The 20367-nt window shown below is 40.4% G+C and overlaps 1 protein-coding gene across 6 annotated transcripts in view; it reads right to left on the reverse strand.

Annotated features, from left to right (window-relative positions):
* Positions 1-20367, reverse strand: part of BOD1L1 (biorientation of chromosomes in cell division 1 like 1) — a 71266-nt gene that overhangs the window by 34977 nt on the left and 15922 nt on the right. For 5 of the 6 annotated variants that reach the window (XR_006413493.1, XM_044417631.1, XM_044417633.1 and 2 more), the window contains 6 exons: positions 19048-19217; positions 17734-17848; positions 17449-17593; positions 12655-12730; positions 2924-8936; positions 331-395 (listed from right to left, as the gene is read on the reverse strand). Coding sequence is in view for 5 of the 6 variants with exons in the window: in XM_044417631.1 (XP_044273566.1) it covers positions 331-395; positions 2924-8936; positions 12655-12730; positions 17449-17593; positions 17734-17848; positions 19048-19217 (6584 nt within the window). In the remaining variant the exon portion in view is untranslated. The remainder of the gene's footprint in view (positions 1-330; positions 396-2923; positions 8937-12654; positions 12731-17448; positions 17594-17733; positions 17849-19047; positions 19218-20367) is intronic. The other variant, XM_044417632.1, reaches the window with a different exon arrangement.

Here is a 20367-nt window from a genome sequence, read left to right on the forward strand (position 1 = left end):
AAATGACAATGGTTGGAGTTTGCAATTTAAAATGGAAAGACAAGAGAAGCAGGGTCATTTTAATAGTCTTTCTCAGCAAGTCTGCCCACATTTGAATTGCATCTTACTGCCTGGAACGATAGATAGATAGGATTACCGGTATGTGGCTTTGGCTGCATTTCACAAATTGACTGGACAGCTGTGGGGTATGACACAGATGCCGGGATGTGACTTTTTTAGAACTCAAGAGTTTTAGAACTTGAGTTTTTAGAACTCAAGTTTCCTCTTGAATAAGGCTGAAATAGCATTAAATTTAAAGGTTGTACAAAATTACAATGACTGCAATATTACCTCATCAGCTGTTACCTTCATCTTTTGCTCCAGCTCTTCAGCCACAACTGGAAGAATCTCTTTATCTAGAGAGTAATTAAAATATTTAGAGTACATTAGATTATCTTATTACTATCTTGCATAATTAAAATATTTATAGTATACTAGATTACCTTACTGCTATCTTGCAAAGTTTCATGCTTATATAGCTGCATGACTAACTAGAATTTTATTAAGTCAGTAAGTTTGAAATTCAATTCTAAAAATATTTCAAACAAACTTTCTTAAAAACAGATTTTCTCTTCCTTTAGCATAACACTGAGCACTCAAGTGGAAAAATCACTCAAATTCTTTAAGTGAATAAAGAGAGAATTTAAGTGTGCTTTTCCACATTTAGCTGCAAAATTCTGAAACAATGTGGTTAAGCAGAAAAACATGAGTTTAAGCAAGCCAGCAGCTTAATCCTCAGACATCTAATGAAAGTAACACAGTAGCACAAGAGTGGATAGCACAAAGGCACTTAAAAATATTAAGGTGTGGCCAGCACTAAATGGCATGCCAGGGCTCAGAGGACATCTAGGTGCTCCTATAGTGTCCATTGGGATATTGCAGGAGGGCTGGTGGGGGGTGAAGAAGAGGAAGGAAGAGGCACACAGCCCCTGCTGTGCCTGACTGATTGTTGGACAAAGAGGAATCTAACCACAGTACATAGTGGAGGTCAATGTGTTGTAAGAACTCAGTAAGTATAGTTAGGATTAGACTGCACTTCCAGGAAAAACCGTTTAATCATAGCAATATTTTATTTATTTAAAACATTTCTATGCTGCCCCATTCGCCGAAGCCTCGGGGCGGCTCACAAAATATCAAGTCAGCCCATTTGTTTCAATGAGAATAGTGAGTAAGCATGCACTGGAATCAAGCTGCAAGCACAGTTAAATCCCTACCTGTAACCCTAAGCCTAAACAGAGTTTAAAATTTTATAGCCAAGTTACCCAAGCCTAGTGATGGGTAAAACCTTCTCATCTGGCTTCTAAGTCTCCATCAGTATTCAAGCCTAGGCTTTCTATTTATAGCTATTCCATTATTTACTTTAGCAATTCACATTGCACAGTGGTTTTCAACTGCCTGGTCCACAGATTTTGTGCTGGTCCGTGGGAGGGTGCAACCTGCTTGCCGCAGACCGGCATGGGGGCTGGCTGTGCTCTACCACCTCTTCCTCGGTTGGCACCATGTTTGCGGGAGGTTCACCAGTGCTGCTGGGGTGGAGGTGTGGAAGGGAAGGAAGAGATGGCTCGGTGGGAGCTAGCTGGGAGCCACCCTGTGCTGATTTCAGCATTTTGTTCTTTTCTTGGCATTTTTTGTTGCTTGGTTTCTGATTGTTTTGGAGGATTTTCATTTTTTTGGCCTTGTGTTTGGAGACTAATACACAGAATACTGTATTATGTGTATGGTGCTTTTTGTTTCTGCTTCAGTGGTCCCTGAGGTGTTTTTCCTGTTTTTACAAGTCCCCAGCTGTGCAAAGGTTGAAAACTACTGACACAGTACATCACACAGGCATTAATTCAATTACCATCCCATTTCCATTTTACAAAATGGTTTATTTCTATTATTAATGTAATTTCATTTCATTTCATTTCATTTCATTTCATTTCTGTAACACCTGTATTAGGATGATTTCCGGGGAAATGGTGATTTGCTAGCAGCACTCTTTGAGTGCTCTGCACTTTCTCTTTTCAGAGCATTTAAAGTCATATATGCCAGTGGGAAAAGGCTTCTTCCCACACCTCTTCGGGATGAAGACTTCTTTGACCAGTGGATTGCTCAAACTCAGGTTTTCTGGGAAAGTTTGAACAGTTCTCTACAGCCTGTAGCTGAAGTTTTCTGGCAGTGTACAACAAAAAATAAGAATAAAACACAACAGATAAAACTGTTGAATTGAAAATTAATTTAAAATAACATAAAAGAATGTCTTATTTTCCCAGACTTTCAACCTGGTGGTCTGCCTGGTTATTTGTTTTTCGGCGCCAGGCTAAGACCTTTTTATTTAAAACTTATTTTAATTGTCAAATTATTTAATTAATAGGATTTTAAATTTTTAGCCGAGAATGCACCGGGGGTTTTTAAACCATTTTTTAAAAATTTGTTGCATTGTTATTATTTATGTATTTATGTATTCTTTGTGAGCCGCCCCGAGGCTTTGTTGCGATGGGGGGTGGCATAGAAATGTTTTAAATAAACAAACAAACAAACCTCTCCTGTGTTTCCCTACTTCTGCAATTGTCTTCATCATGTGGTTTTATTGCATCTTACTGCAATCTATCCCGGAAATTTTGATTTGATGCTCAGTACACAAATAAATATATTCTAGCAATATATTTGTTGCTGGTCAATGTTAACTGCTATCCTTAATACCCTAAAGTTGCCCTAATCTGATCCTAGCTGAACTTCCCATTTAATATATTTTAGCATTGTTTACTTTTTCCCTTTCCATAGCTGTTGACACCCTTTTATTTTAAATGTTCCCAAGTATAAAAACAAATTACCCAAGTCATCAGTTTCTGAAATCCTAAAGCAATGCATTTACATTAAAAATAAAAGAGTCAGGAAACCTTACCATTACTGTATGCTGTGCTCCCTTGATAAAAAGCTTCCGGTTCTTGATCAGTATTTATTTCAGCTGAGCTATATTGCCTGCACAAATCTGTTCCTCTAGCGAATGTTCTTTCCTCAGAAAATTTTCCCAAATCAGAAAGTAGTAAAGGTGAGCATTCACTGTTGGGCAGATTCCTTTCTTCAGCCACACCGCTTTTTAAAGTTGGCTTGTTATTAATATCATCTCTTGTTAGAGTCGCATTCCCTCTCTCTCTTTCAAGAGGGCCTCCAGAAGGGCTTGATGGAACTTCAGTATGTTGCCCATCCTCTTGGGTTCCATTTCCATGCATACAGACTTCAGTGGATGCCTTATCAGCTGAGAAGTCTAAACATATTTCAGTGCATAGTTTTTCCCCTTCAGTTTTCAATGTTTTAATGTCTGTTTTCATTGGCATTTCTGTGCTTTTGGTGTCACTTGTGGTTTTCAATGTGGTTGATTCTTTGAGAGTATCTTCATGTTCTCCTTTATAAAATCTTTCACCTTCTTTATGAAGCACAGTTGAAGAGCTATCATTGTTTTCTGAAGGTAACAATGTAGTGTACTCAAACTCTTTGGCACATGGGACAATTTTCCTTTCATTTTCTATGCTTGCAAATTCAAATGGAACATCTTTTGAGGTGGCAACAAAGGAGGCACTGTCACATTCTTCCACTCTTCTGGCAATCATATTCTGTGTACTCAAGGTAACCAATGGCTGGTCAGGTTTAGTATTACCTACACTAAGCTCATGGGCATCAGATTTTACCTCCTTTTCAACCAAAGTTATAAGAGTTTGGTTGCTTTTTTCTGTGCTTTGAACAACTAACTCAGACTCTTGACTGACAGCATCCTGAAAAGCCTTGCATTCCTCTGTTAGCTCTGTGGAGATCATAGTATCCTCATCTCTTTCTCTAGTTTCCATTTGTACCACTACATCATGAGTGGCTCTGTTAGAACTTTCTGTTGTAGAGATAGTGAATGTTTCAATCTTTCCTTCTGTTCTGAAGACTTGATTATTCTCTTGATCCTCTGTAGGAAACACTGACGTTTCAAAGTTTTCTATCGAGCTAGTTGAAATCATAGCTACATTAGTAGTTTGTTCTGATCTTAAGCTAAGATGCTGAGCTATGCCCTCAGTGTCCTCTTGAGAAATGACAGCCTCTGCTTCTTCAGTTATGCTTGTAGAAATCACAGTGCACTCGTCTCTTTCCTCTTTGCCATGGACTGTATGCTTCTCAACACTTCTTCCAGTACATACACTGGGCATGGGAACAGCATACATTTCCACACTGGGGGCCATTTCTACAGCTCCTTTGGTAGCAAGTAGACTGTCCCCATCTTCTGTTGCTACACTTGGCATAGGAGCTTCAAATTCTTCCAAGATACTTGTAGAAACCTTATTTGGCTTAACAGCAGCTTCCTCCTGATTCATGTGATCAATAGCTGTACTCGGCATAGGGGCACTGAAATCTGTGCCTGTCAGACTTGAGGTTTTATTGACATTTTTAACTGTTCTTGCAACATGTGGCAATGTCTGTTCAGTGTGCTTGGCAGACCTGTGTGTAGGGGATGTAGGGGACATATTGACTGCACTTGTAGAGATTCTCTCACCTTCACCTTTATCGTCTTCACTAGCAGATGCAGAAGGTGTAGCTGCCTTCTTAGAGACAATCCTAAATAGGCCTTCACATTTTCTGTTATCTAAGGAAGATGTGGTACTCTCATTCCTCTCTTCCTCAGACACTTGACCAATACTTTCATTATTTGAGGTTGCACTAATCATGTCACACTCATATTTCTGAGTAAAGAGAGTTTCTTCTTCCTTTGTAGCAAGTAAGGCCATCATATTTTCACAGCCTACACCAACACTAGTTGTGCTACTTTCAACCACTCCCTTTGCAATATTGTGAATATCATCACTCTTGATTTCTTTCTCCAAGGCTGTCCTGCTGTCAACAGTAGCTTTATCTGCATTTGAGATACGCTTGCCTAACTCTGTTCCAAGGTGGCCTGCAACTAGGCAGTCAGAAGAACTTTGACTTTCTGTGGCGCCCACACAAACCAGCACCCTTTCACTTTCTTCTGTTCCTGTACAGGCCAAAACATGTTCTGCTTCTTCATTGCCCCTTCCTGTACTAGTAACAAAATTTTCCCCTTCTTCATCATCTTCTTTTGCACCAGTACTGGTCACACAACCTTCATCATCATATGAGCCTTGACTGACCTCAATGGCATTTGTTTCAGCTCTAGCTTCAGTACTGTCAGTGGCATGCTCATATTTTTCTTCTGTATCTAAAGCTGCCACAAAACTTCCATTGCTGTCTAAGCCAGTACAAGAAGCTGCTGTTTCAGGGTCATCTTCTGTTGTTATACCCGTGCTGGTGACAGCACTCTCACCATTCACAATGTCTTCACCTTTGTCAGTGTGTGGTTTGGCTGCTATATTGTTGGCCATTTCAGCACTCACTCCAGTCACAGCACTCTCTTCTTGTGAGTCTGTACCAGTCACTGAACAGAGAGCAGAGCCAATCCTTCCTATTTCTGCACCTGTACAAGTCACAGCACCTTCCACTGCTTTAACCTGCTCAATTCCAGCTGCATTACTCTGAAATTCATGTGGAGTTTCACTGATCATAAAACCATCCTGAGCTTCAGTACCTGCACTGGTTACAGCACCATCACTTTCTGTTTCACTAATACCTGTAGAAGCACTGCCAAAGTTGCTTGTATCACCACATGCGGAAGCCATACACCGTTCTTCAGAGCCTGCACTGGTTACAGCATCATCTTTCTCTTCTGTTTCAAAACTACTCACACTCTGATCAAGTTGAACTCTACTTCCATTAACTAAAAGTTTAGCACTTTCTTCTACATAATTGACAACGCACTCACCACTTTCTTCTTCTTTTGTAGTAGTTGAGGAACTTTCGCACACTGCAAGCCCTTCAGTAACACCACCACTTCCTTCAGTTACTGTGACAGTACATTCACCAAAGCACTTTTCTATTACAGAATGGGCACTTCTATTATTTTCGGCCCAACTGCCTGCACTGAAACCTTCATCTGCTTCTATACTTGTACATCTCAAAGTTGTCTTACTTTTTTCTTCAGAACAAGTAATGGTGGCATCACCTTCTTTCTGCAAATTTGATGTACCTTCATGTATGCCTTCCTCAGTACTGGTAGCTGCTACAGTGCTCCCAGATGTTCCTTCTGTGCTAGTTCCTATTACAACTGGATCAATCTCCAAGCTGTTGTGGATACTGCTGCCTCCTACACTACTACCAACTACACTGCTTTCAATTTTATCTTCAACAACTCCTTTTACATTAACTCCTTCTGCTTCACTGGCCACTACAGAAACTCTGCTTATTCCTTCCAGAACATCTTTGGCCAGTGACCCTGAAGACAATTTTATTATAACACTGGTATTCTCATTGTCCTTTGTTTTGCCTTTGCATTCTGTAGCACCCTTATTTTTCTTTACAAAAGAACCTTCACCTGAAATTTCTGTTGAAATTGGTGGAGGCAGATTTTCCTTGAAATTGGTAGGGGCAGATTTTCCTGCAGTTACATCCATAAAGGCTACTGGTAGGCCAGTCAGACCATCATTCTTTATAACACCAATTAATCCAATTCTTTCTTGTGCAGTAGCTTCCTGAATGCCTGTTAAAGCACTCATGTTTTCTGTGCCTGCTTGTTCAGGACTCAGGGGTACTTGACCGTCAGCTGTTATAATTTTCATGTTGGCAGTATTACCCTCTTTTATGTTACTACTGAGTGTAGTGGTATCATGCTGCTGCACTTCAACAGTATAAGCTTGATTGTCTGAAATGGTATCTTCGCTACAAGGTGTATCTAAATTAAAAGATTCCTCCTTAGAGACACAACTCAAAGGACCTTCTACCAGCTCTGTATCCATAGTTTCTTGATGGGCGGCATCCTCTCTTGAAGCTTTGTTTTCTGGAGAACAGCTTGCTTCAGGTGGACCAGTAACATTTTTAAGATTCTCAGGAGTTTGAGCATTCTCAGCTACTCTTCGGTGTTTCAGCTTTTCATTCTCCTTAGAAGCATCATACAGGGTTTCATCACTTGCTTCATTCTCAGTGATTGCATGATATTGCTCCTGTTCAATGGGGCCTACATCCTTTAGAAGTTGTTTAAAGGCATCATTGGGTGCATCCATTTCCTCTGTAAGAAAAGATTCATCCTTTTGTTTGGGATTACTGCAACTGGAAAGGACAGATTTTGATACCTCCTTTATATGCAAAGTTTTGTTCAATTCATGTGTTAAACTCTGATGGACCTGATCTTTGGAAGTATTCTTAAGTTTAGGTTCTTGTGCATTATTACTGCTGCCTTCTTCACCTTGAGATACTTGATGATGTGTATTACTGTGCCTTTGTTCTAATTCAATCTCCATTGGTTGCTGACTTTGTTCAGAATGTAATGAATGTTCACTAGTCCAGACTGTCTTCTGAGGAGCTGGAAAAAGCCAGCTTACAGGTGTGACTTTTTCTTCTCCTATAGCTACTTCTTGGGTTGACGAACTTCCCTTTCTGTTTTCACTAGTTAATCTTTTAATGGGTTTCTTATCAGTGGGCACATTATTTTCTTGTATTTTTGCATGACTCTCTAATTGTTTAGCACCTTTATCCTCTGGTTTGTTGTCTTCCTCTCTCTTTTTTATGTCTTTACTACTATGCTTCAAATTTCTGCTTCTGTGACCTTCTGTAGGCAATTTCCTCTCCAGTCTAGAACTGCCCAAATCTTTATCACTTCTGCTTCTCTCCTTCATGGATGATTTTTCTCCTGACTGCAACTTAACTCTATGACTAGCATCTTTTTGGGAACTACTAACTGAATGCACTCCACCTGCAAGCTCCAATTCTACAGAATTTTCTTCAAAAACTTTAATTTCATTTTTGGATTTATACTGCTTATCTGGATCACTCTCTTCTGTGTACTTATCCTTGTCCAATTTCTGCCCTGGTTCCTGCTTGGTGGAGCTTTCCTGTAATTCACTTTCAGGTACTTTGGCTTGTTTATTGTGACTCTTGGACTTGGACTTTAAGAAGGACCTTTCTTCCAAGACACTCTTTGATCTTCGTTTGTCTTTGTGTGTACTGTCACCTTGTCTTAAAGTATTATCAAGGTTAGTTGATTCTGCATCATGTTTATCTTCTGAGTAACTTTCACTCCTCCTTGCTATTACAGAACTATGTTGCTTTAATGCACTCTGAGAGTCTTTCTGTGGCCTAGCATCCCCTGACAACCTTTTTGACTTGTGTTCTGTTTTTACTTTATCAATGGAAACCTGTCTGTCTTTTCTATTCTCCTTACGTGAATTATCTTCATTTTTGGAAGCGTATTCAGCAACATTTTTCACATCTTTATTATTTAGTGATAGTTTCCGTTCACTTCTGTGTTTAGTCTTCCTTTCAGCTTTATCATCTGACAAAGCTTTTGCTAGTTGATTATGTTTCTGAACACTCTCCTCACTCTTTAGGCCTCTCTCAGATGGCAAATTTTCTACTTCATCACCAGCTTTATGAACACCATCTCCTTTATGAACAGCTGCTTTATGCTTCAGTAATGACTTATCTTCAGAAAGACTTCGGTCTTTTTCATTTTTATCTTTTGATGATCTAGCCTCTCTCTTGGAGGCTTGAACATTTCTAGAAGTTTGAGTTTCTGAATCATCCTTTTTGAGATGTTTTTCATTTTTAAGTACACTCTTTTGCTTTTGAGATTCTTCCAAACAGGCCTCTGTTCTGTCAAACCAAGGTTTTAGATCTCGGGATTCAGTGTCTTGCTGTATTCCATCTATCAGAAGAGAGAGAGATGTTTTTCTTTTGTGTTCCTTTTCCCCCTTGGAATCACTTCTGTTTTCATCAGTTGAGTGCACGGACTCTGGAAGTCTTCTAACAGGCTTATTTCCTTCATTTTTACTCTGATTGGCTTTCACATCTTTTATGGAAGACTTTTCACCACTCTACAAAAATATGTAGTAAGCTGTTAGGTAAGTTTTTAGTAAACACTGTGAATTATTTATCTCTCTACCATGGGTTAGATCCAAACTTTTGCTGAGTAGAGTTCTTCAGCAACTGAGGAAGGGGGCAATTTCCTCATATTCCTCCTCTAATGTGATCTCCCACACTGCTCTGGAGCACTGATCTCGCATCTGAAACAGCATGGCAGGTGCCATTAGAGGTCACTGGGGAAAAGGGGAAGTGGAGAAAATCACAGCCAGTCTCTACTTGACTACTGTTCCCTCTACAAACAGAAGGAGGCTTTCTATCCACTGAGGAGCAAGTGTGAATATAACCCATTCTGCAGGGCTGTATACCTAGTTTTAATTGCAAATACTGAATTTAATTGTAAGAATCAGTAACTACACAGCTATTCAAGTCAATAACACATTATTTCTCCTTCAGCAGAGATAAATAAACATGACAGCTTAGCAGTCAATGCTGGCAAATTTTGAGTTTTAACATGAAAATCAAAGCAAAATGTGAATTAGCAAATTGGTTAATTGGGATCAACCCAGAATTGAGAAAATAAAGAGCCATGCTGGATCAGATCACGGTGCCATGTTTGGACACCTTGAAGGATACAAGAAGGATTTAAGTGCCACCCTCCTGCTCGTGTTCTCCAACAATTGGTATATATAGACATACTTCCTGTGATTAAGTGTAGGCTGTCATTGAACTGTGGGTTATTGTTGAAATATGGGTGATCTTTTCTAAACCCAAGTTATGATAACAAGCCATGGTTTGTGAAGCCATGGTTTGTGAATCACAAACAATCCACAATAAAAAAGCATCGGTCCTTTTCATGGATTGGGTTGGTTTTATTTACCAAAGTATAATTCAACAACAGACACTCAGGCTGAGTTCGTATCACATGACAATCCATCTTGGCAATAAGCCTCAGTGGACTGGTTGTTTTGTAAAGTACCACAATAAGCAAGCTAGACAATCAGACTTATCATGGGTACTCTGCTCCCTCCCTCACGTTCCTTCCACCTTGTTCCTCCAGGCAGTATCCCAGAAGGCACTGGAAGTTGGAATTAAGTTTCCTTTCCCTGGCAGCCAGAACCATGATTTTATTTCAGCTCTCCACAACTGTCTGAGAACCCCTGCTATACAAACAGGGGACTTTTGCCCTGAAGCACACCAAGGAGAAACTTCCAGCCTTAGCAGCAACATGTAGGGGGACCGATGCAGTGAGCAGCGTCCTGCATGCTGCACAGCTGAGGCTGGGAGTTTCTTCCTGTTGCCGTTAAATGTGGGAGCTGTGTTCATGCTACAAGGACAAAGAAGAATATTTTCTTTTTAGTCCCTGTAGAACAAACAGGACACTTGCCCTAACGTGCAATGAGAAAAATGGGGGAGTTGGCTGGATACCTGTGCCTCCTGCTCACTTTGGAGTAAAGCAAGGGCACCCAATCAGTTTGGTGCTGCAGTTCAAGGATGGGGAAGCACCACTGAGCAGACTGCTAGCTCCTTCCTCCTGCCCAAGAGTAGATCATTCAGATAGGAGGGAGTAGCTGGTAATCCACTCTAAAAGGACTGAGCATCCCTGGCAAATGGCTTGCCAGACCCTGCTTCCAAGAGGCCACTGCTACCTCTTCCCAAGAGTAGACTCTGGTGCAGGAGGCAAGGGTACCCAATCAGCTCCATGCTGCCTCCCAGAGTGGGCTGCACTGTGGAGCACACGACCAGCTTTTGCCTCCCAGCCATCACTGCCAGTGGCCTCAGCATTCTACTTCAGAGCCGTCAGCAAGGATGGCCAGTTCATGTTGCTGGGACTATGAGCACTTTGGTGACTGCTGTCAGCTGTGCTCACCTGGCAGCTACCTGTAAAGAACAGTAAGGGATTTTTGCTACTTTTGCCAATTGGCTGGTTGGCTGGTTGAGGTCACTCACGGTGGATTGTGCTGTCCATCTTTCGATGACACATCAACCCACCCTGTGTGACAACAGTCCTAAAACTGCCCATGAGCATTGTGTGGTGGCTTTCTTGAGGAAAAAAGGCCACCTCTGTGAAGCAGCCTCTGTTCACAAGACATGACAAACCACCTCTGATAGCAAACAAAGGTGGATTGTCAGGTTGTCTGAATCAGGTCACTATCTTGAGTGTGTGTGTTACATGTGATAGTAAACTACATAGTGTAACTCTGTGAAGCATGATGAAATACTTCCTTTTGCCTGTCCTGAATCTCCCACCAGCCACTTCCATCAAATGATTCCACATTCTGATAATGATATTCTTAGAGAGGCAGAAGCATGTTTCCCTATCTACTTTATCTACGCCATGCATAATTGTGTGCATGTCTCTCATGTCTTCCTTCACTTGCTTTTCATCTAAGCTAAACAATCCTAGATTTTGTAATCTTTCCTCATAAGAGAATTACTGTACCTAAATTGTTTTAGTTGCCATTCTTCGCACTTTTTCCAACTCCAAAACATCCTTTTTTAGATGTGGTGATTAAAACTGACCGCAGTATCCAAAGTGTGGACATATCATAGATTTGCATGATTTTATTTTCAATTCCTTTCTTAATTATACCTAACATTGACTTGCTTTTTTCACATTAAGTAGACATTTTCATTGAAGTGTCCACAATAACTGCATGATCTCTTTCTTGGTTCAGATCCCATCAGCATATATATGAAGCTGAATACTCATCTGCACTTTCGATGTGCGTTCACCTAGTCTGGAGAGACCCTTTTGGAGCTCTATGCAATTTTTTTTTGTGCCACCCTAAATGATTATGTGCAAATCTGGCAACTTTCCCACTCACTTCTAAGTTCAAATAGTTTCAGATGTAGTTGAAAAGCCTTGGTCCCAGTGCACATCCCCCTGGGACCCCACCGTTTACATCTCTTCTTTGGGTAAGTTTACCAATTATTTCCATTTCCTGCTCCATGGTTTTTAAGTGGTTACTGATCCACAGAAGCCCCCGCTCCCCCCGAGATTCCATGGTTGCTAAGTTTGCTTAGGAGTCTTCAATGAGGGACTTTGTCAAAGGCGTTTTCAAGGCCAAGTAAACAATGGCCAAGTCAACAATTCAAAGCAGCCAGAAAAAAATGATGGCTAACTGACAGACCATTTCTCTTAAAGGTTTGTCATGTCCCCTACTTGAGGCCCAGCTTCTTCCTAAGAGGACTCCAGATTTGGTCAAATCAAAGGATGTTCTTTGAAGGAGGGAGGACTTGGCATCCTTTCTGTACTTTGCCATATTGAAGAAATAGCTCTCCCATAAACATTTAACTCCAAGGAAGCCTCTCCCAACTGTGTGAATCTGGGTTGTCTTAATCTTACTTATCATCACTTACTAATCATTACTGTCATGGCTTCAACATGACTTACTGGGGTCAATCTGAGTTCCATCACCAAGAGGTGTTTGACTAACTCTGGCTCTTTGCTCACAGGTAAGAAGTCCTAATAATTAACAAAGATTTTGATTTTAATAGGGGATTGCTGTAACAGTTTCATAATGATCCTCCAGTATTTTATTTCCCATACTAATGGCTTTACTAAAACTCTTTAAATCAATATTGCTAAAATGAAGAACAGGAAATAATTCAGAAAGATAATTATATACATTAAATGTATGAATATCATTGTTTAAAGTTCATATTCTACAAAGATGGATGCAACAGTTTTCCAGAAGAGATTTTAAAGTTTTTAAACTTGGGACTTACTTCACTTATCCTCTGAATTTCTCCAAGATCTTCGTCTGCCTGTTCATGTTTTTTTTCCCTACCTTCTTCATCATGTCTGAAAGATTCAGAAGATGCAGCAACTGAGATTAATCATTTTAACTAGAAATACAAACTGATTGATTCACTAAATTAACAAATTTTTAGCAAGTCATTCTACTGATAATGCTTGTAGGCATATTTTCTTGTTCTTCCATTACAGTGCAGAAGTAAAAACAGTTAAAACAGCATGGGGTTTAGATGGGGTGTCTATGAAGTTCACAATGCTCTTTTTATTTATTACATGGTAAACTCAAGGAAGGCTACCTGTGCTGTAAACCATCTTTCGAGTAGTCGCACAAGAAAAGAATCAAACTGATGTTCTGCTTTAGACTTTTAGGGTAAGTGCTGACATAAAATTCTTTCATTCAAAAGGAAGAAATTGTGAAGCACTAGATTATTCAAGAGATAAGGCTGAAAAGTGAATGAAAGGGGAGCTTTTAGACAATGCAGAGTGGTAACAACTTTACATTTTTAAGATCAGTGAACTTAAGACATAGGGGAGGGTTAGGTAACTCCCTCTAAATTAATCTTAGCAGCCATTGGGGAGAGACTGGTTCACCACTTTGCCCTTATAGAAAGAAGGGTGGGGAGTGGCAAAAATATGTGGGACTCTTACTTGTGAATCTGTATCAAGGGGGCAAACTAGTCCCGTACCGTCAGACCCTGGAGACCAACATCATTTGCTTGTGGGGACTAGATGACTTCTTCCTCTTGCTCTCAGCAGGAGTGACAATGTTATGAGGGCAACATATGAATGACACTGGCACTCCAAGGAACACGGGGATGGGGGTGGAGGAATTGTCTTTGTCAGTATTTGAGAGGCAATAATCTAAGGTTACTTTGAGCAACTTGATGATGTTTAGGTGAACAGTTCGCCTTCTTGGGGTGGGAGAGAAGACTTACAGATGAAGCAATTCAACACTTCATTGTATCTCCTAACAATGGTGGGATTAAGAGGCCATGAGCAGTGGTTCCTTTCCCAAGGAGAGGGTGCAGCTTATGGCTTTTTCCTTTTACCTTAGCTTGACTGAAGTACAGGTACAAATACAAAGTGGAGCAGAAATCCAGGCTCTTGCCCACAGAACTGGAGCAAGAAAAGTGAGATACAAAAGAAAGAGGGGCCTAACACTGACTGAACTACTAAGTATCAAACAAGCTTCACATTTGTTTTAATCTAGAGCAGTGAAAGGAAAAATCTCTCAGGAAGCCATAGAGATGTGAAGACTGGTGTGTAGGGGGTAGGGCAGAAAAAAAGGGGAAATACAGTAAAATACAGTGGTACCTCAGCTCCTGAATGCCTTGGTTCATGACCAAATTGGGTCACGAACAGAAATTTCATGAAAATTTTGACTTGGGTCGTGAACTCCGCATTGGGTGGCGACCAAGATGGCAGCCATCTCCCCCCGACCCACCCCAAGTGGGGAGATGGTCACCATCGCAGTTGTGTTCGTGCAGAGAAGACGTGTGTGATCACGGGCGCACTCCTGCAGGAAAGATGGGCGCAATCTCGGCTATCTCCCCCCCCCCCCGCAACCAGCACGATTGCAGCCATCTCCCCACCCTCTGAGTGACTATACAAAAAACAAGTGACTATAGACAGATTTTTCACCAAAATTGACCCTGCAGCTAAGAGACAAAGAAGAGAGGAAACCCCTGAAAGAGATCTCCCCAATGAGGGAGAGTCCTTATGGAGGGGGACTCTCCCTCAAAACAATAACCTCCCTTCACACTAGGTTAGTGTTCTCCACGGTACAGTACTTTGTTAATTTGTTGTTCTTCGTCCCTTTTTTCAAATTTTTCTGATAAAAAAAATAGTTACAGTATGGATTAACCTTACGGGGAAATTTGATTTGGGTCACAACCAGAGTCGTGGAACAGATTCAGTTTGTGAGTCAAGGCACCACTGTATTTTGAACAATAAGTTTTCCCCAATTTTTCCTGGGATTCTTGGAAAATATGGGGGAAATTGTTTTTCTCCATATTTTTAGTTTCCTCCCAGTCTTTCTCCAAGGTTTCACATGTTTCCACAGGAAGAAAAACTCAAAATTAGGAAATAGTTCGTGTCCTTCGGAAAATGCCTTCCTAGTCCCAAGGGGTACAACTTAACCAGTTATGTCCACCAGTCCACAAGGAAAGAATACAGTAAATACACTGCAGGTTCATATTCATGTTCAAGTGGCCAGTCCGAGTAAATATAGTAAATAGTAACCTTAGATATGATACCCTTTACAACCTTGAAAGAAAAAGTACGCAGCAAGTATGTATGTTGTGGTTAATCTGTTTTATCATGAAATGTTTTATGCTATTTATAATATTATATTGTTATTTATATTGGAATTTTTATTTTTGTAAGCTGTCCTGAGGCTGCTGCAAAGGACAGCATATAAATGTTTTAATTAAATTAAATTAAAATTAAGCAGTATTCTGCTAGACTCTCCAAGCCACCAAAGAAGAGACTCATGAGTGAGAAATGGAACCCCACTTGATCAATCAAATCACTGCATCCACCAAGGGAGATGTGCAGCAAACAGAACCACACAGAGCCCTCGATGTTCAGCAGCAGAGACAATGAATGAAAAGGATAGCCAGGAGGAAGACAGAAACAAACTTTGGCAGGGCTAAAAGGAGTGCAAAATGTGTTGCTCTATTTCATCCTCTAGCTTTCTTCTTGTTATAAGAAACCAGCCCAGAGGCTGCTGCAGGGCTTGCTCACATTTATGGGCTTTTAGTCAAGCAAATATTAAGTGATTCCATTTAGCTTCCCTCTCCTTTTAATCATACAGATTTGCATTATCACAAACTAACAGTCCTGTATGAGCCTCACATTGCAGATGGGAATCAAAACAGAGGCTTGTCTATAATATAAGCTTATCTAGTAAACTCAAAACAGAGAGCTCTGTAGGACTTACTTTTGAGTAAACATGCACAGGAATGAGATATTAGACCCATGGTATATCAGCTGTATATGTTACAAGGTGTGCAATAAAGGAAAATAATGAATGATTTCAGCACCCCTTCCCGCAACCCAAATTGTTTTGAACAGGAAAATCAGACCATGATTGCTACAAGCTACAGAAATGAAAGCGAATCAATCTCCTTTCAGTACACACACCAAATAAAAATCTCTCCCAACTCCCATTGATTCTGAAATTGAAAAAGTAGGAAAATTGGAAGCTGGATACTAATCTAGAAAAGAACCAGAAGACATTGTTTTAAAGTACAGAGCAAGTGAAACTTGCTGCATACATATGTCTCCTTTAAAGCCAGAAAGAAAGGAAAAATAAGCAGAATAGAAAAACACAAAGAGACAGAAAAATACAAATGCAAAAACTCCCATTAGTATTATTATTTAAAATAGGAGAGAAATCAGTCTCTTCTCTGGCTCTTTTTTCTGATGCCTAAAAGAACAAACCTACCATACCTATTTAAACATGTTCAGTTTTCTTCCATACCACAGAAGCAATGGGAAAAGCCCTGTAAGATTTAGTTGGTCCTTGAGTACAGCACTACCTAGCTAGAAGGAGATGAGAAAGTTTCACATGATGAGCCCTGATACTGTCTTGGTGGCTGGGCTAGCATACTGAGCCTTGACTGCTCAGTGGTTAAGAGTGGGTGGTAAGGTGTATATGACTTTAGGAGCAATCAAGCAAATCAGCAAGAGATGCACTGTCGCCAGAAGGTGCAGAAAAATTTCCAAGGAAGGTAGTGGGCTGGTCCTGTTGCTAGACTGCAAACTAATCCAGAAGCCAGCTACTGATTTGGCTTCCCCAACTGAGCAGGCAAAATTAAAGCAAATATGAAGTCAGAGACCCAATTTGCATGCAACAGTAACCCATAATTTAAACCACTGTTTGTTGCCCTACCAAGAATTTGTCTGGCAAATGGTCAAAGAGGTCATCAAACTGTGATTGGTTTTTATTTATGATTATTGGTTTTCTCATTTCCTGAACTGTTTCCCTTTTCCTTTACCCACCCATCTCTGTAGTCCAACTGCTTTTACAGCACTGGCATGTAAAAAGGCTGCTCCTTTTTAAACTGCTCTTGCCTTTTGCCTCTAGCCTGGTAAAACAAACCATGAACAGCCCACAATTTTCAGTTCACACAGCAACAACCCATGGTTAAACAATCCACAGTTCACAGATCCACAAACCATAGGATCATGTGCTACCTGTGGTTCATGTGCTACCTGTGGTTAACTACCCAGTTTGAGGTTCATATCTGAGGGTATCTGCTAAAGAACAGTATAGAAAAACTTCTATAATTCAATAAAACATGGTTACTTAAACCATGGATTGTCATCATGTGAGAACCAAGTCCAAGGTTTTGTCTGATATTAAAAAAAACAAACAACCCTGCCATTGCTACACTTGCCACACCCCTGGAGAGACACCACAGAGATCCTAACAGAGTAAGCCAGTCTTGCATTCTCCACTCCCTTCTCCATGCATCCGTCCTGGACAGGTGTGCAACCACCTGCAGGACAACTGCTGCTAAAGTACATGGGAGAAGGAATAAAATCAAAGTATCACAAGACAGGCTGCACTGGACAATTTCAATTAGTCAGATTCATGTTTCATCCCCACTAAAAGTTTAGATCTTACTGATTTTGAGGACAGTATTATAAAGAGCATTAATTTTCCTTTGGGTTTTGCCATCCCTTCAAAGATGAAACAAGCTATATAATATGCAAACATTAATGCAATTAATTCATTGTATAAGAAAACATAATAGTACCTTGATTCTCTCTTTCTTTTCCTACTTAGGGCTACCTTTTTCTCCAAAAACCTTTGTTCTTTAAGCACATCCTTAATGCTGGCACCACTGGCTTTCAGTTCAAGGCCTTTCCCTGAAGATTCTTCTGGGTTTTGAATGCTTTTACCTATAACCAAATAGTAAAGTGTCAAGTCATACTATTTTATATTATTATATTGGCTGCAAGTTGAATGGATTGTTGCAGAAATGCAACTAAATCAAAGAAAAACAGCACAATAAGGGTTTATTTAAAGTCAAACATATCACCTTGATTTCCAGTTTTCAAAGTTTTTGTTTTTTCTGCTGCTTTTTGTTTCCGCTTTTCTTCAAGCTTTTCTCTATTAAGCCGTCTCCTTAAAAGTCTCTCTTCTTTTTCTCTAGCCTGAAACAGAAAAACAGTAAATTAACAGAAATGTTGCTGCCTTTTCCAGCAACAATACTACTTATATTTGTCTTCCCCTCCTGTCCACACAGACAAAACTACCATGAAGGTTAGGAGACCACTGGGAGTAGCTCCTACTTAGATGTAAGTAGCTGTTGCCAGAAAGTAAAACTGGCAACTCAACCCCCTCCCTCCATACACAGGCTTGTTTAGATCACAGCCTTACCCTGCTCCTGTATTAAATAAACACACTGCGTGCTTATTTTAACCTTTAAAGTCCTAAACAGTTTGACGCCAGGTTTCTTGAAGAACAGGGAGATATCTGGACCTTCAACAAAGGCTCTATTCCAAGTATCACCTCCAAATGAGATTGAATGGGGAGCTGATAACTAGAAGCTTATTACTGACAGCACCCTAGTCATAGAATACTCTCTCCAAATTGGTTTGCCTGGTACCTACTCTATATTTCTTTTTTGCTGTCAGGGAGGGAAAATATTCTATGCTTAGGTAAATGTATAGACAGGCTTTCTACTAGCGACAGTGTTCATGGGAGGTAACCCATGTTTTCCTAGCATGTCAAGAACAACTTTTTAGTTTGTCACGCTAACTCATTATAGGAGATCAGCACACCAGAGCTTCCAGTTTGCACACTGCTGCAAACAAACTTCACATGGAGAGTACCTGACTTGTTCAGCTATGGAGCCAAACAGGAATGATTGACTCATTTGCTTGTTTGCTCATTTACTTTCCCTGCCTGCCCTGCAGAATTCTAAACAATTCCAGTTTATCAGTATGTGTGAACTGAGCTTTCTATCCTTGTAACTATCTCAAAAAGCATTTCTGTTTATTAATACAATGAACAAATAATGATAAAAAGTAACTGTGTGAACTACCTCAGCAAAGATGACTCAGAATATAGCTTTAAGAATACATAAGCTGGATTGCCTGGGTGTAGCATTTTAATTTTTGGCTGAATGCATCATTTCATGTAAGAAAGGCTACATATTCATAAGAAAAACAAATACAAGTTGTGTGACTTGGGAGCTCACAATATCTGACATATAGAACACATCTACTAGCTGAACAAAGCAGTTGATATAGAAAGTTTATTCAGGTCAGTGCTCATCCTGAAAGGTAGATTGCTGCAGTATTTGTTGATGAACCATCAGTAAAAGAGCAACTGTTCAAATGAAACTTACAACAGATTGGCGTCGTTGCTCTACAGTCCTTTCATCATCAGAATCACTGTAATACTTGGAATAAAGGTAAGGCTTGTGGACATAAGCTTGTCGTCCAGGTTTTGTCTTTTTATCATTAGCTGCACTAGCCTCTGGCTTTGTTTTAATCTGATTGTGTTCTTCTTCATCAACTAAAGAAATATTGAGAAAAAGACAACTTAGAGAAAAATCAACTTTAAAATCAGATTTAGGCTGGGCTCTGAAGCACCAATCAGTTGACCTGTTTACATGATCATTGCAGTCCATCGTGGCTTATTTATTTTTATTATTATTATTATTATTATTATTATTATTATTATTATTATTATTATTATTGTAACATTTCTATGCCTCCCCTTGCCGAAGCCTCGGGGCGGCTTACAACACAATAAAATACATTGAAATACAATAGAACATAATAAATTACCATTAAATACAAAAATACAAAAAATACACTGAGTTACAAACATAATAATATAAAATTAAAATTATCAGTATAAAATAAGTAAATAAATAATATAGGAGGAGAAAAGGGAAGGAAGAAGAAGTTGCCCTGGCCAGATCATATGTTTTAACAATTAAAATGATGTTTAAATAAAAAGGTCTTTACCTGGCGCCGAAAAACCAGTAACGACGGTGCCAGGCGGACCTCTTTGGGGAGTGAATTCCATAGGTTGGGCGCCACCGCAGAGAAAGCCCTCCTCCGAGTACTTACTCTCCTAATTTCTTTCATGGAGGGTTCCAGGAGAAGGGACTCTCCCGCAGATCTCAAAGGGCGGTCGGGCATATACGGACGTAAGCGCTCGTTCAGGTAGCCAGGACCCAAGCCGTTTAGGGCTTTATAGGTCATAATCAACACCTTGAATTGGGCCCGGGCTTCAATGGGAAGCCAGTGAAGCTGACGGAGGACTGGAGTCATGTGAGCATAACGCCCCGTCCCCGTCAGCAACCTGGCAGCTCTATTTTGCACCAATTGACGTGTTCAGACCGTCTTCAGGGAAAGCCCCATGTAAAGCGCGTTACAGAAGTCTAGGCGGGAAGTCACTAGCGCGTGTGTCACCGTCGCCAGGCAGTCGTACTCCAGGTAGGGGCGCAGCTGATTAAACAGCCGAAGCTGAAGGAAGGCGCTCCTTGCCACCGCTGTCACCTGAGCTTCCAAAGAAAGCTCCGGGTCGAGGAGTACTCCTAAGCTGCGGACCTTATCCCTAAGAGGGAGTGTTGCACCATTCAAGACCAGGTCAAATCCACCCTCTCCGAAGCCCGATCCGCCAACCAACAGGACCTCCGTCTTGTCTGGGTTGA

Source organism: Varanus komodoensis, unplaced genomic scaffold (genome assembly GCF_004798865.1).
Source record: "Varanus komodoensis strain SLA01 unplaced genomic scaffold, ASM479886v1 scaffold9, whole genome shotgun sequence".
Classification (NCBI taxonomy): domain Eukaryota; kingdom Metazoa; phylum Chordata; class Lepidosauria; order Squamata; family Varanidae; genus Varanus; species Varanus komodoensis.